This window comes from Aulonocara sp. 'chitande type north' Nkhata Bay, linkage group LG7 (assembly GCF_057382095.1).
Source record: "Aulonocara sp. 'chitande type north' Nkhata Bay isolate Kocher_YH1m ecotype deep benthic linkage group LG7, A_spYH_male_GT1.1, whole genome shotgun sequence".
Lineage (NCBI taxonomy): Eukaryota > Metazoa > Chordata > Actinopteri > Cichliformes > Cichlidae > Aulonocara > Aulonocara sp. 'chitande type north' Nkhata Bay.
Window position 1 is genome coordinate 59,662,241 of NC_141350.1, and position 16,721 is coordinate 59,678,961.

The window sequence follows — 16,721 nt, forward strand, 5'->3', positions numbered from 1 at the left end:
GAGTTGCTGCAAGAAAATACACCTAGAATACACACTCTGACACACACCGTCATCTTGGCAGACATCTACTTCTGAGATCTGCCCTCTGCTTTTTGAGCTGGCCAACCATGTGGTAACCTTCTGATCCCTCATCCACATCCCATCATCCACTTACTGTAGAGTGTCTCTCTCACACACACTCTCTTTTTTTTTTATCAGCCATAGGCAAAAGCAGACATCTGCTTTAGGATCTGATTAAGACTTCATTCACCGATTCAGTGATGTTCTGTGCCCCTTCTATCAGCGCCAGCCGAGCATAACGAGGCTCTCACTCCCACATGAATCAAAAACACCCAAAATGGCAGGCTTTTCCCCCCCTACTTTCGGTCTCTGCTTCAGTGTTTGTTTTTTGCTGTTGTTTGACTTTCATAATAGTAATTGCATGTAAAATCTAAGCTGACGCTCATATTTTAAACAGTAGTTGAGCTTTGAGAGACTGGCTTTAAATTGCCTTGCTGACTTCAACGAGTAGGCGTAATGACATAAACTGAAACATAAGTTTAAGCTCATGAAAAACAGCCCTTTCAAATTTAGAATTATAGCTTTAGGCCTCGCTCTCTAGCAAACAGGTGGTGTGTGAGTAAGATGTATACAGTAAGTGAGCAGAGAAGAGCACTTCATAGCTCTCTAAAGGCACAGTGGAAACTAGCTATGCTTAGGTTGCTGTCCTCAAAACTGTGTTGATACAGCATGAGCAGATTGTCTCAATATGTGTACTTTTTTTGTACTCTCTGATACTGGCCTCTATTGTTAAGTGGAAAGATCAAAATATTTGAATTGGCTGACCATTGAGAATATTTTCTTCTGTGTCTTCCCCCAGTTACTCAGGCTTGCAGCAGTTTTGAGCTGCTTTTCATCCAACCATGTTCTGCATCTGTTTCCCATTTGTGTTCAGGAGCTGCCCGGGGGTTATGGCAGAGTGAAGCCTGATATCGTCACCTACGGTTCTGGTGTTAGGGGCTCAGGGATGAAGGAGGGATGCCGCTCTCTGTCTGGCACCAGTGTGGCTTCTCCTGTGGTGGCTGGTGCTGTCACACTCCTGGCCAGGTGAGTTTGATAAACTCATTATGCTATACTGTATGAACCTGAGGTATTTTACTGGCTTTCTTAATCTGACTTTCTTAGTTCTATTAGCCTTAATAACAGCCCCTAAGTTAAAGACATACATGTTAAAGATAACAGAGAAATCTTGCCCAAAACAACTTGTATTGGGATGAAGAGTGCTAAAAAAAAAAAAAAAAAACTTTTACGATAAAATGATTCAGATTAAAGTTTTTTATAGTCTGGTTATTCCAGATGGCTACTCTTATTTTGCTAACTGCATTAGGGATCTATATCAGGCACAGTGTGCCAGCTAAACTAACCACCTGCATATCCATCTGTGCACACAGTCAGAGTCTGCACAGTTAACATGATATGTAGAGACATAATAGGCAGCATGCAGCACAGCAGGTTAAATTAAAACAAAATTGTCCGATAATATAAGCTTCACCTTCAATCTCAAAAGGTTGATTCTGTTCATCTGGTTTTAATGTAATAGAATCAACCTTTTGGTATTTACTTTCCTGGATGATTGAGCATGCATCAAGACATTCACCTTCAATCTTGTAACTCTTTGAAGATCACTGTAAAGTACCTTTGGCTTGGATTTTGAAAGCATTTCGAGCTCTTGTGGTTAATGCTAGTTGCTACCATGCTGTTTTTTGTGGGGGGTTTTGAGTAAAAATTTAAGATTATGTGTATGAGACTGAAGTGCTGAATTATCAGCTAAGCTGGCAAGCTTTGTCACATTACATTCATAAACTGTATGGGAGTAATGCACAGATATGGTTACCTGTTAATTTGCGCTAGATAGGAGGCTAATAAATACTAGAATTAGACTCACCAACACAGAAGCACTTCTGAGATGGGCCGTCCCATATATTATATCAATTAAAATAGCACAAACATGGTGGCAAGGGTCACTTTGGAGGCCTAGCAGACAGGTCACTGTCAGTCATATTAGCCAATTTAACCCTCACTTGTAACTAAATGGATGATATTTAAAAACTTCCCCTTTTTTGTACTGAAGGTTTAAGTGAGATTCTTATCAGCGTAGGATGACACCAGAAGTTACTAGTAGTGTAAGACTAAAGTTTGATGAGGTTTAATTACCTCCAGTGTCATAATGCCATATGAGCAGACAGAGGTATGTGTAATGAAAGTCTTTTGCAACAGCAAAAGTCAGCGTGCACAGAGCAGGTACAGATGCAGAGTATTCTCATCAAGAACAGATCAAGCTGGCTAGTTAATGAGGAGGCCATTCGGTTCTTTATAGTATGGGGGGAAAAAAACCAAAAAAAAAATGGAGTAATGTTCTCAGGTAATCGAGTCATGAAAGCATGCCTTCTGGTGCCAGGACAGTCATTAGATGCTGTGATTACTCTTACATGATGTGTGGAGCTCTCTGAGGCTCGTCTGTTGTAGCTGAAGTGATGATACTGAGAAGCAAATGTGCCATTAGAGATGGTTGACATCAGAGGTTACAGGGACATAATACTGAAGTGAAATCTGGTTTAATAACCATGGTTTTGTAATCTTACATGAGCCAGCAGTGAAATGTGTCCCCGTTTCACTGTGTCCTCGTGTTGTTGAGCTGTAACTGAACCCATTTGTGAGCTCATATTGCTGAAATCAAACATCATCCTCCCCTTGTTGACAGCAGTCATCCCTCCCTTTCTCCCAGACAAGACAGACGCACTGCTACACACACCAACCCATCCCTCATCTCTCCTCCAGCAGTGTCCTGAATTTGAAGCTTAGGAATGTGACACCAGCAGATTCACAGAAACACAGCCTGTCCTCTTCTGTCCTGCAGCACTGTCCTCAACCGGGAGTTGGTGAACCCAGCCTCCATGAAGCAGGCTTTGATTGCCTCAGCTCGTAGACTGCCTGGGGTCAACATGTTTGAACAAGGCCACGGGAAACTAGACCTGATCAGAGCCTACCAGATCCTCAACAGCTACAGACCTCAGGCCAGGTAAATGTAAAAATGAGCACCGACGAAGAGGAGTTAATGGATTCACAGCCCGTTCACACACAGCAACAAGGAGTCTGTTCAGCTTCATTTTAGTGTACATAAATATTTTCCCACGCTTGTAGGCGTATGAAAAACAATTACATAACACTAAAGGAGGCCAACCCAGTGTTGTCACAGCCTTCACTCTTGGGAGGAAAAGGACTGGCTCACACTGGCAGAATTTTAGTCGCTTTTTGAAGAACTGCATGACTGACATTCAGTCTACAGAGTATCAAATACTGGCAGTTGGCTTGCAGTGAGGCTCCTGAAAGTTTGGAGCTTGCTCCGTCCTGAAGGACAGAGGTAGACTTAGTCTGCTATTTCAGTTTTCATAGTCAAAGGTGGGTCAATATTTGGCTGAGTCTTCCTTTATTGATATTGATATTGATATTCCTTTATTAGTCCCACAAGGGGGACTGTCTCAAATCTGTCTCAAACTCCACTTCTGCAGACCGAAGTTGAACCCTTACATTGATCCGTTATTAAATATCAGACTGCGTCAGGTCCATTCCACTAATATGATCATTTGGGCTGTCGCCATCTGGATTTTGAAATAGTCGAATTTCATTCAACAAAACTGGAGCAGAGATTTCTTGGATAGGCTGTACCACATAAAAAAACATATTAGTTGACTGTTGATGTGTTTTTAAAAAATGTTCTATATTAAATGTATATTGAACGGGTTTTTTTGGTTGGTTGGTTGTTTTTTTTTTTGTACCACTAATTTCATTGTTGAAGTTGTTCATTTTAACTTTAGAGTCTGTGGGGATTTATTCTCTTTTATAACTGAAGCATCTTTATTTACCGTATTTCCCGGACTACAAAGCGCACCTGAATATTAGCCGCACAAGCTAAAATCAGGGGAAAATCCTGTTTTGTACATACATTAGCCGCACCTGACCAAAAGCCGCAGGTGTTTCAATATTGACTTATCATATGTAAGAGAATATGCACAAAGCGAATTGTCAGGAAAGAGATGGCTGTTTGGAGACACACCCCTTTTATTAATATTTTGAAAATCAAGTTATGGGTACATATTTGCACATGTGCTGTGCTTCATAAATGAGTAACAAATGTAGTACATAACAATAACCTACAGCACACCAGAAAAATAGATTCAGACTACCTTTTAGGCTCAGGTGCAGTGACACGGCTTTAACAAGAAGAAAAGTCAGTCATTCACCACCATCTTCCTGCGCACTAAAACCACCAAAGTCCTCTTCTCCAGTGTCGGAAACGAACAGGCTCAGGATGGCTTCGTCATCCACTCTCAGCTTCTTTCCTTCGTTGTCACTTTCAAAACCAAAGATAATCCTCATTGTCATTGTCAGTGTCGGAGTCGAACACCCTCTGAAGGGCCGTGGCGGTGTCCTCCTCTTCATCATGCAGCAGTCCAGCCCTTCGAAATCCGTTGGTGATCGTGGATGTTTGCACACTTTTCCACGCTGTCAGAATCCACCGGTAGAGTTGAGCACAACTTGCTTTTCGCAAGTTTATCGCCGTTCATCATCCACGACTCCAGCTGAACGCATAGCGCTACTTTGAAGTTTGTTTTTCGCGCTACTTGTACGGCACTATGTTGCCTGGCGGATGGACATGTGACCAACATACCACTCTTGAACCCCGATCCTTCCGCCAGGCAACGTAGTGCCGTACAACAGCGGAACAAACAAAACAAATCGTCTTACGATATCACAAAAATCATGGACAATCTATAGAAAAGCCGCACCTGACTAAAAGCCGCAGGGTTCAAAGCTTGTGCAAAAAGTAGCGGCTTATAGCCCGACAATTACGGTATTTATTTTTTTTGCATTGGCTTAATTTTTGAGCAGCAGAATTTCCAGCATGCCTCAAATTGATCTGAGATGCTTTATATATTATTTAGCTTTTACATTTAATAAGGGCTGACATCACCTCAATTTTCTCTGCACCATGATTGGATCCCAATATCCAAATTAGTCTGCTGGAGTCGAGCTAACATGGCATGACCCCAGTCAAACTTTCTGTTTTTCTGTAGAAAAGTACTGGGGGACAGTGACATTAAACATACAGTCTTTGGGAATGTGCTTTTTTTAAAATTTATTATTTTATAATATTTTGTTTTAGTAACTAGTTCTTGTATACCCTTGTTTAGAATTTGTGCTTTTCTCCTCCCAGTCTTTCTCCCAGCTACATTGACTTAACAGAGTGCCCATACATGTGGCCTTATTGCTCTCAGCCCATCTACTATGGAGGAATGCCCACCATTGTCAATGTGACTATTCTCAACGGCATGGGTGTCACCGGCAGAGTTGTGGACAAAGTAAGCAAAGAATCCCCACACAGGCTTGCATTTCCTGTAAATAAATGGCGCTGAAGTGCTTTAGCATAATAAGTGAAGGAAAGTTGTATCACAACTCACCAGGATTTGACATCACGATGATCTAATGGTTTTCTAAGCCGACTTAAAAGTTTCTCCCTTCTGTTTAGCCCATCTGGCAGCCTTACCTTCCTCAGAACGGCGACAACATCGATGTGGCCATCTCATATTCACCGGTATTGTGGCCGTGGGCCGGATACTTGGCTGTGTCCATCTCTGTGGCCAAGAAAGCAGCGTCATGGGAAGGGATTGCACAAGGTCATGTGATGGTCACAGTGGCATCACCTGCAGAGAACGACGTGAGTCACTGTGCTGTCTTCTAAGTAGCTTTAGAGCAGCGGTTGCCAACCTCTTTGTCTGTTTTCTTAAACTAATATGAGCTCGGGTATCTTTTACCAGATGTGTTACTTCAAGTGTATATTTAGTAATTACATAGAAGTTATTTACATGATCTCAGATTATTAATTTTTTTTAATAACTAATCACTGCTCTACAGACATTACTCATCGGCCTTCCTGATCTTTTTCACTCTTTGCAGTCGGAGGTTGGAGGGGAATTGACCTCCACAGTCAAACTGCCCATCAAGGTAAAGATCGTGCCGACGCCTCCACGCAGTAAGAGGGTACTTTGGGATCAGTACCACAACCTGCGCTACCCTCCTGGCTACTTTCCTCGCGACAACCTCCGCATGAAAAACGACCCATTAGACTGGTTCGTGTGTTCAAATAAAGTCTTTTCACTGAATCTTTTTAGTTTTCCTTTTCTGTGCTTTTGATTAGTATTCTGTGTTTTCAGGAATGGGGACCACATCCACACTAACTTCAGGGACATGTACCAGCACCTCAGAAGTATGGGGTACTTTGTTGAGGTGCTGGGAGCTCCCATCACGTGCTTTGATGCCAGTCAGTATGGTACGAACACAGAGACTAAAAATCGCACAACAAAATGAGAATGTTTCTACTCCCAAACAATGGAGCTCCAGGCAGTCGTTAGAGGCTTTTCTCCCCGAGTGTTCATTGTTTATGGTTTAGAAAAAGATGACAAACTAAAGGATTATTTGCTCATGTGTCCCTTCAGGCACACTCTTGATGGTAGACAGCGAGGAGGAGTATTTTCCTGAGGAGATCACCAAGCTGAGGAGAGACATCGACAACGGTCTGTCGCTCATTATCTTCAGCGACTGGTACAACACTTCTGTCATGAGGAAGGTCAAGTTCTACGACGAAAACACCAGGTATTAAACTCAGTGGTATGACAGTGATGATTGAGATAAGAGAATATATACGGGCTTCTGTTTTGTAAATAAATTTATGCGCGGCTTTTACTTTTGTTGCTCAGCTGTGAATTTAACAGAATCCCTGACACGTGAATTTTGTTGGATTTTCTGGCAGTGAACACACATGACAAAAATGATTGTTAGTCATTGCTGGTAGTTTAAATTTCATTCTTTTGATGTAGTGTTTTGTTTTATGTCTTGTTCTGTGCAAAAACACAAATGTGGGAGCTTTTGAATGCTGGTAAATGAGATACAGTTAATGTGCTTCACCAGGATGGTGCCAGTTCACAGCAGCGAGGAAAAATCATCAGTTGTAGAAAGTGGTAGATTCCTCTGTAAACATCAAATGTTTTAATACATTTGACATAAACTGCTGTCAACTTTTTGAAAACAATTAATGGAAAAACATTTGTAAGGGGATGCAGTGCATCAGTCTAGAGCAGCTCTACACCCTTAATAATTGCAGAAAAGGCTGATAATTGGCGCAGAGTGGTTTGGATTAATTTTGCTTAATAGAATGACTTGTGCGGAAAAAATATTTTGCATCAGTCAGTTACACTCTGACTGATTTCTCTCATTTGAGAATCTCTATGCATGTTTTTTCTATTTCTGTTCCACCTGCACACTTCACTGATTAAACAGCTGCTTCATGTCATATAATGACTGCATGGGAAATTCTGTTGGGTACTGTACTGTATCACAGTTTCTTTTAATCTGCATCTATGCATCCTCAGTCTGTACATCATACGACTTCTTGAGTCGTCATGCAGAGATTACAATTACTCACCAGTGATTTCTACTCCCGTTATATCCTACCCAAGCTGTCACTCAGTATCCGCAGGATTAAAAGTCTTTAACTCCGTTAAATATAGGCTTTGCGGCTTCCAAATATTATGTTGAGTAATTCAGTTTTAATTGAATGGCATTGGTTCATGTGAGAGCTTCATTCACAGCTGCCTTTTCTGGGCAAAACAACCCAGAAGACTGTACAGGGAACCTAAAAAGCAATTCTTGTTTTTATGAAATAATCTGCCAATGTAAAGTTTTCTCTGTATTGATATTTAAAGTATTTTTTTTTTTAGCATTACTATTATTTTATGAAAGATATTTGCAACTTGGAGAAGATTTTAGTTAAACTGGTTTTTGATTAATTGTTCTCAAAGTTGTTTTTTTTCATGTGGCTTCTTATTTTGTTTGATCAGTCCTCTGCTTGTTAAGTTGAAAATATAGTTTGTTTAACCTTCTCATAACCATGTGGGATTTTTTTTTTTTTTTAATTTTTTTTTCTTGCCTTAATTTAATGATTGTGGTGTGATTTTCTTTATGCAACCTCTAGGCAGTGGTGGATGCCGGACACAGGGGGCGCTAACATACCAGCTCTGAACGACTTGATCTCAGTGTGGGGGATGGCTTTCAGTGACGGCCTGTACGAGGGGGACTTCACCTTAGCTGATCATGACAGTAAGACATAAAAGCATACTTTTAATTTTCACACATGTATTTGTTTAAATTACATTTTATTTCATATATTTGTTACATTTTTTATTGAAGATAAAGCTTATTTTGTCTTTTTTCTTTCACTCAGTGTACTACGCCTCTGGCTGCAGTATTGCTCGTTTCCCAGAAGATGGAATAGTGATTGCCAAGAACCTAAAGGACCAAGGTGCCAGCACCCCTTTAAGAGTGTTTAACCTGGTTTAATGTTGGCCAACAGCCATGCTAGCTGACAGGCCACTTTTTAATCTGTGTGTCTTTAGTTCAGATGTAACACTCTGTGTGTGTTTTCACAGGTCTGGAAGTGTTGAAGCAAGAGACCGCAGTGGTGGAGGGTGTTCCCATCCTCGGACTGTACCAAACGCCTTCTGATGGGGGAGGTCGTATCGCTCTGTACGGAGATTCAAACTGTATAGATGACAGTCACAGGCAGAAAGGTAGCTCCTCTGTGTGTTTTTGCACAGGTACAGAGAGAAAAATTTACTTACTTGCTAATTATTTAAATGTATATTTCACAGACTGCTTCTGGCTGCTAGATGCTCTGCTTCAGTATACTTCCTACAGTATGACCCCGCCAAGCCTCAGCCATTCACACAGCAGAGTGGCACCTCCCACAGGTGCCGAGCACCCACTGCCACAGAGACTGGAAGGTGAGGAGGGACAAGGCCTGCATACTATACTGAGATGGTTTCTACTCTGTTAAATTTTTCTCGTCTTGAGCATTAGCCATATGTGTTGTAGATTCTGGGTTTACCTCTACATTGTCTTGACAGATAGCTACGTCACATACGTAGAAGAACCATACAGTTTATTTTAATTACGTGACTTACGCCATTTAAAATCACTTAATTTAGATTTCTAGTGCTTTAATACTATACTGCATGTTAAATAATCACATAACACCAGAAAACCCTCACCCTTAAACATCTCAGACATGATTTATACTTCTGCTTCAGATCTTGGTCGTAACTTACGCCAGCGGTCCCCAAATCTTTTTGCGCCACGGACCGTTTTAGAAAATATTTTCACGGACTGGCCATTAAGGTGTCACGGATAAATGCAACAAAATAAAATGATACGACCAGGACAAAAACTGTGGTATTTTGTAAAAATAATAATAAACGCGAATTCACTGTGTAATTGTGAAACTTTATTAGCAGCGTTCTCCTGAAATGCGCCAACAACATTGAGAGTAACATTCTCCTCTCTGCCCGTTAATGCTCTCTGGTCGCTATGGTAACACGTAAATATTTCTTAAAAAATAAGACACAACTACAACACAGGAAAAGACCAGAGAAACTGAGTTAACGATAACCCCCCCACCCCTCCGCGAAAACCATAATTTTCACACCCGAGCCTCAACTCTCACAGCCTGGTACCAAACGACTCACGGACTGGTCCATGGCCCGGGGGTTGGGGACCGCTGACTTATGCCATGACCCAATTGTAACCCTACACCCTAAAATTTGTGCAACCCAACGTGCACTTCCCGATAAATGCATACAACAACAACTTGAATGGTGTGGAAGGATGCCGTATAGGGATGAAAGAACAGGATGCAGATTTCATGTGCATGTCTAAATCAAGCTTCAGTCGTGCTTTTCGAAGCCTCTTATTATAGAGTCACGCCTGCTTTATGCTATGATTCACCACTGGCTGAAATTTACAAACATGAAAACTCCTTGGATGTAAAATCAGTGATAGACAGATTAAAAGCTGATCTTGTTTGGAGTTGTTTGATTTGCTATATCAACAGTCTTACAATAGGACTCGTTGGGACATTTTCAAAGTTCAAGGTTTTTTGCTCCAGCTCTACAAGTGACCTCAAGGCTCTCGCACTACATCTGTAATATGAGTAGATGTTTTACTTGACGTTTTTGGTACTCTGCTTTTTCTCTTTCTGCAACTGCCTTTAGGGAACCATCTCTACCGGTACTCCAAGGTTTTAGAGGCCCATCTCGGAGATCCGAAGCCCCGCCCACTACCGGCCTGTCCCCATCTGTCATGGGCAAAGCCTCAGCCAGTCAACGAGACAGCCCCCAGGTAGGTTCCTCAAGCAACTAAATTCTCTGGTCAATGAAACTGCATGTCCCAGTGCTCACTTGTCACTCAGACTTTATTTTCTTTGTATTTTATTTCATTTTATTTTGACAGCTGCATTAGCTCATGCTGAATTCTTTCTTGTCATGTTTTTCAGATAGTCTAGAGAATATCACAGTCTAGTTTTCCTTCTGAGCATGTTGCTGTCAACATTTTCATCATTTTTCCTCCTCACATCACTGTATACAGAAAGAGCCCAGCGGGGGGTGGGGGGCCAGATTTAACTGTCACAGTGATGCTTTGAAGCAGCTCATTTGAACAGTCAAACGTGGATTTGCTCTCTTTCCTGTCACCAAATAGAACAAGTGTAAATATGAACTTAAGAATGAGGAAGGCAAGCAAAACACAGACATGCGTTTGGATTCAGTTTCTCAAACTCCTTTGTTTTTGTTTTTTTTTGTGCTCCCAGTAATCTATGGAAGCACCAGAAGCTTCTCTCTGTGGACCTGGACAAAGTGGCTCTGCCTAACGTGAGGGCATACCGTCCCCAGGTCAGGCCTCTGTCACCTGGAGAGAGCGGGGCCTGGGACATCCCTGGAGGTAAGACATAAGCAAAATTTTTAAAATGCAGCTTTTATCTTGAAAAGAACATTAATGAAACTCATAAGGATACATTTATTTATTTCTTTTAAATTCATGAGACTTGTCCTAAAACACAGACAAAACACTTTCAGTTTTAAAAGTACAACTCTTACGACTAGTCACCCTATACATGGTCACACTGACTGTCCTCAGTTTAAAAAAAAAAGAAAAGGAAAAAAAGTACAATTTCCAAAGTCGGAGCTATTTGAACTGAACATCTCTTTGATGTTCAGCAGACCTAGCGTCACCTTTAGCACTAAGATACCTGTGAAAAGCATCAGTTAGGTCAAAACTTGATTTAGTGCATCGTGATTTGCATTTAGACTGGTGTGTCTGCATTGCTCTGACACAACTGCTGAAAGTTGCCTGATCCTGTTGGACTCCAGGCTAATAAATAATGAACAGTGGCTTCTATTATTAGGAAACAGGAAAGAAAGAAGACTTCAGACACGAGTCTAGTAAAATGTGATGAGAGCTTTGAAAAATGAGGAAACATTAGAATCTACATTGGCAGAAGGAAGGCTTTTCTTTTAGCATCGTGGGCAGTGCTACAGCCCTTTTCTTGTTGTTTCACAAAGGTTTTATACTGTGTCTGGCATGTAACTAGCACACATCACAGATTGTTGCAATGTAAAGATGAATTTCTCAGAAGATCCACTTCAGGGTACTAAATATTAAGCTTGACTCAAAAGGCGAAACAAAGCAAGTGTCCAGAGACCAGCAAATAAAGTTGGAGAATAACGTCTTTCTTCCAGCAGCTGGTAATGATTTTCATTAATTCATTGAGACAAGCGATGTGACGTAATCACGGGTGTTCACACAGAAGAAATCTATCCTGAATGTTGAGACTAGAGAATGAGAAATTTCAGTGAAGTTTAGATGTTGGTAAGAATGACAGATGAAGTAACTGTTAATGATGCAAACTTCTCTCAACTGACGTGAGCAAATGACATGGATACCAGTGGAAATAAAAAAATAAAAATAAAAATAAATACTGTTGACTGACATATGACAGGGGTTAAATACATTACAGGGTTGCTTGCAGTGTCCAATAGTAACTTACAATGTGGATATGAAATGGTTTGGCTGGTGGAGGAAAAAGCAAAATAAATTACTGCCCTATTAGATCATCTACAGCAGAAAAACAGTACCTGAAAGTCATGTCCATAAGAAATTGATTATCTTGCCCTTTGGTGGATCCATCTGCTGCTTGCCGACGCCTCGTCAGAAATGGTCTCAATGGAAGGGTAGTTGTCAAAAAAACATTTTAGGGATGGGGAAACAAGGAGAAAAGGCTGACATATACCCAATTGCACAAGAATTGTGCTGAAAATCAACAACAGATAATAATAGTATGCAAGTAGGAAGTCAGGAAAGACTACAGCCTTCTGTAAAACACGGTGGAGAGACTGTCATATTTCGGGGCTGCTTTTCAGCCAGTGTTATTGGGGAGCTTAAAAATAAGTACTGAAAAAGTACCGTCAATTTGATCCCCTTTGCAATCATTACTTAGCATGACAGTGGTCCCAAACACACTGCCAAATCAGTAAAAAAAAACCATACCTAAATAGAAAAGACACAATGGAGCACAATCAGTCATGGGTCAGCCTCCCCAGGTCCCGTGAGATCATCTTCACAGAACGCTGAGGCAACGAACATCTGAAAAAGAGCTTTAAATGTCCCTTAAGAAGCCTGGAGAACAATTCCTGAAGTCTACTTACAGAAATGGGAAAGGTTGTTTGAGAGAGTTCAGGATATGTTGAAGGATGAAGGTGGCTTGCTGGAATTGTACAAACTCTGTATTTCAGTACTAGTTTTATATTTGCATTTTTCAGTAGTTCTGTACCTATTTCCTTTTTTCAGTACTGTATACTAATGTGGTACTAAGATTTCTAATGTTTAAAATACTTTTAGTCAAAGAGCTTCCACAGACAACAATCATTCATCACTTCAACATCACCTAACATTTTATTTAAACAATAATGAGTGAGAATAAAGGTGGTGACCTCTGCCCTCTTATTCCTTTTAGGAATAATGCCTGGCCGCTACAACCAAGAAGTGGGCCAGACCATCCCCGTGTTTGCCTTCCTGGGAGCGATGGTCGTCCTCTCCTTTTTTGTGGTCCAGCTGACAAAGTCCAAGAGCAAACCCAAGCGCAGGAAACCCCGCATCAAACGGCCCACGTACCTCCAGCAGCAGCAGCAGCAGACGAGTGGGAAGAACCCCACAGTTTAGCTGCATTGTTGAACTGCAGCTGGGTTTACCTGTAAAACTGAGATGCTATTAAAAGGAAAACTTGTGTTGATGGAGCTTTGGAATTACATGGAGTCTTAATGAACTGCTGAGGCAGACATATGCCTGTCTTTAGACTGAAGCCTGGCGGACGTGAACCTGCTCCAGGAATTTTTTGGAAGCAGAAAAATTTTTTGTGCCTCCTGTCTGTTCGAAGCTGCTGGGGGTGTTTTTATGTATTTGTGGACCATTGAACAGTTTACACATGATATAAAACACACATGGTCCTAACAATGCCTGCAGACATAGTGTCCACATTTCAGTTTCTCTTCTTTGACCCATTTCTTTATGAATGAAATGTGTTTGACTTTTATATTTATTAAATTTGCCAAGCCCAAACACATTTACTAAAATACAAGACACACGTACAAATACAAAGCTGTTAGTGGAGATCCAAACAGAAACGCGCACACACAGACACATGAAGTGATGCTGATACTTTCAGCATGAGAGCCACAGGGTGATTAAGTTTTCTGTCAATGGTTTTATAAGTCCTGCCCATATCTGTTAAAAAGAAGTCTTTTTATGTTTTGTTTTGGGTTTTATATGATGAATGAACTGTGGTTGGGCGTTCTGTTGATGACATCCTTCCTGATCTCATGGTCAGCACAGTAGCATTGACAGAATTGTATCTCATCAATTAAAAAGCATAATCAAAGTGACCCGATTCTTTCTTTTAACTTTAATAATTTTATTAGTTGCTGATTTTTTTTTTTCTTTTTCAATAATGCATATTTCATATATTATTATTATTTTTTTATTTTTTATTTTTTTAGAGCAGTTTGATCTATGAAACTGCACAATGTCAGTCAATGGAAAAACATTTTTCATTCTTAGAATTACCCACAATACAGCTTGGCAGTTGACTGTTCAGTCACAGGTTGTGTTTATGCTAGTACTGGCCAATATAGCACCGAGCCAGCAGACTATCTAAAAGAGGCCTGGAATAAGAGGACGAGGATTACGAAGTGGATCTAAGAAACTGAGGACCCTGTGCAGTCGTGGGCTAGCAATTTCGATTAGTGTTGGCCCACCCTAAAGCCTACCCGAGGTTATGACTCACATGGGTAGCATCATGTCCAAAATAAACATCTGTTGTATATTTAAAAAAAAAAAAAAAAAGGAACCTGTTTACCGAGGTTGTAAATTAGGCAACTAGAACAGTTGCTCCCTGCTGGCCATTATAAGGAATGCAGGTTTAAGACTCTTCTGCATTGCTTTCTTTTTTCAGAGCTGGAATTTGTCTCTAAGATATGATCTACAGTGGAGCATCTACTAAGCCAACTCTTCTGAAATGCAAAACTTGCAGATTTTTTTTAAATGTAAAAATCTGTAGTTGTTAACCTCAACCACTCCAGGGAGTTCATCAGACATGGCTGAGCACTCTGTAGTCAGGCTTCATATAAACTTGTCATGCACTCAGCAGCACTCCTGACACCTTAAAGAGAGTTCTTTGAGGTGAGGTGCGGATTTGCTCACCAATTACAACATTTTTAAGTCTTACATTTATATTAGCAGGGGAACAAATGGAAAAATACATGCACATATCCATATTTAGATGTGATAAAGGCAAAGAATCAGCAGTGTGCAAACTGCTGTTTCTTTTCTTTGTTTCCATGAACAAACTTTTTGAACCTTTTGGTGGTTCCATTAGTGGTTTTCCTTATTTTATTTTATTTTTTGGCCTTTTTTATGTAATTTCCACTGCTCCCTGTTGGGACCAGTAGGTCCCAGTAGGACCTGTAACCACTGGTACAATGGTTACAGCTGTGCATCATGCATTTGCTTCTTTTTCTGTTTCCATCCTGTGGATGCAGTTGAAATGTATGCTCTATTCCAAAAATCAAGGATGGTTCAGTCACACACACACATCTCACAAAGCTACCTACGTGAAAAGTAATTTCTTAAAAGCAAAATACCTGGGGAAATGGCTCAAAATCAATAAAAGCTTCCAGAAGGTTTTTGTAGGGGGCATGTTTGATCATTCAACAATAAACATTTGGAGGTGGCAGACAGGTTTATTGATGTGCCAAAAGGTCACCATCCACAGGTAGATTGGGGGACTATATTGTTCCTGTCTTTACCCGCTCTGACCTTTAACTGCTAGACCACGTAGATGTCCTGGTGACTCGAATCCTAATTTGAATAAAAATAAAACTGAGCTGCTTAATCAGCATTAAAAATGCCATCATAGCTTTAGTCTTTGTATTAATTGCATTTTCTTGCACATTTTCTCTTCACTGTGCTCCAGGTATCACAAAGAACTGATCAAACCTACGTACCTAACATTTTGGCTCCAGTCACCACGAGCGCTAGAGAGTGATTAAAGAGTGGAGGTTAAACCTGTGACATGAGGCAGACTGCTGAGAAGAAATAATTGCATTCCTTTCCGAGGAGTAATCACAGATTGACTGGACTAATTCCACACCACTCATGGGTTTAGTATTGGTATTGGGCTGAATTCAGTGATGCAGGCTGATTTCATCAGAGGTGATGTATGCCGGTGTGCTGGGGGCTCTGAGCTTTGGCTCTTTATCCAAGCCTAATAGGCCAGATCAGCCTGTGAATCTGTCACCAGTCTTCTTGGATGATGGCTCCACTTAAGAACTAATCTCCCTCGGAACCTTGGGAAACTGGGAAATGACCCCGGAGCCAGCTTGCCGTGCTAACAAGATTTGGGAAAGCTGGTGGTGAGTGGAGGTCACATGCCCTTGTTTCCTCCAAGGTTCCCAGATGCCAGGACTTCCTGTTGGGTCAACCAGGTTGTAGGGTTATATTCTGAACGAGCAGTTGAAACATATACTGGGGTGGCTCTGAGCTGAATTCTCCAAATGATCCATTGGTTCTTCCCTTATCACATCCTACTAGTATCCAGCATGACACGCTGGCTGAAATCTAAACTCCTGCTCCTCCAGCTCTCCCAGCGTTTCAACAGCCACGTTCTATGTAAGCTTTCCTCCTGCGTGTTTAAGAAATATGCACCAAATCATCTGAATTACCCATCACATACACCTGGAAGCTATCAGAAAGCAGCCAGTGATGACGTCTAAAAATGTGCTGCCAAACCTTTGGTTAAAAATTTGAATCAGGCGATTTCTGATACTTTTATGTGCCCACTAGGATCCGTTACTAATTAATTTCCCATGTGTGTAGCTGGTGAGTCAAATCAGGGCCATGATTCTTCCTCACATCTTATAGCTGCTTTGTAGCATTTTCCCTGTTTGTGCTGTGTGCGTTCTTGCATCTGTAGCATTTCTCTGCTTGGAGCTTGTCCAGGCCTGTGATACCTAAGCTGTGAAAGGACCCCCATTAACACAGCTCCGCTCATTCATTATCTCCATGCCCAATCCTGGTGGCAGGCTCGTTAATTTTCAAAAGAATTTGTGAGATCAATTTCCTTTTCCTCAGTGTCTGAATCCCAAACACATGGGTTATGCATGCAAATCAACAAATTGCTTGTAGCTTCTGCATCTCTCCTTTCTTACTCCCCCCCCCCCCCCCCCCCCCTCCCAGAAAGCTGG

General features: G+C 41.1%; 1 protein-coding gene across 1 annotated transcript in view; it reads left to right on the forward strand.

The window, feature by feature from the left end:
• Positions 1 to 13,873, forward strand: part of mbtps1 (membrane-bound transcription factor peptidase, site 1) — a 26,077-nt gene extending 12,204 nt beyond the window's left edge. Inside the window, exons 10-23 of the mRNA XM_086301703.1 lie at positions 935 to 1,086; positions 2,897 to 3,058; positions 5,255 to 5,399; positions 5,567 to 5,755; positions 5,995 to 6,167; positions 6,252 to 6,367; positions 6,534 to 6,690; positions 8,069 to 8,193; positions 8,318 to 8,395; positions 8,523 to 8,663; positions 8,745 to 8,876; positions 10,143 to 10,269; positions 10,736 to 10,866; positions 12,938 to 13,873. Coding sequence (XP_086157829.1) covers positions 935 to 1,086; positions 2,897 to 3,058; positions 5,255 to 5,399; positions 5,567 to 5,755; positions 5,995 to 6,167; positions 6,252 to 6,367; positions 6,534 to 6,690; positions 8,069 to 8,193; positions 8,318 to 8,395; positions 8,523 to 8,663; positions 8,745 to 8,876; positions 10,143 to 10,269; positions 10,736 to 10,866; positions 12,938 to 13,143 — 2,034 coding nt within the window. The 3' untranslated portion in view covers positions 13,144 to 13,873. The remainder of the gene's footprint in view (positions 1 to 934; positions 1,087 to 2,896; positions 3,059 to 5,254; positions 5,400 to 5,566; positions 5,756 to 5,994; positions 6,168 to 6,251; positions 6,368 to 6,533; positions 6,691 to 8,068; positions 8,194 to 8,317; positions 8,396 to 8,522; positions 8,664 to 8,744; positions 8,877 to 10,142; positions 10,270 to 10,735; positions 10,867 to 12,937) is intronic.
• Positions 13,874 to 16,721: the final 2,848 nt, after the last annotated feature.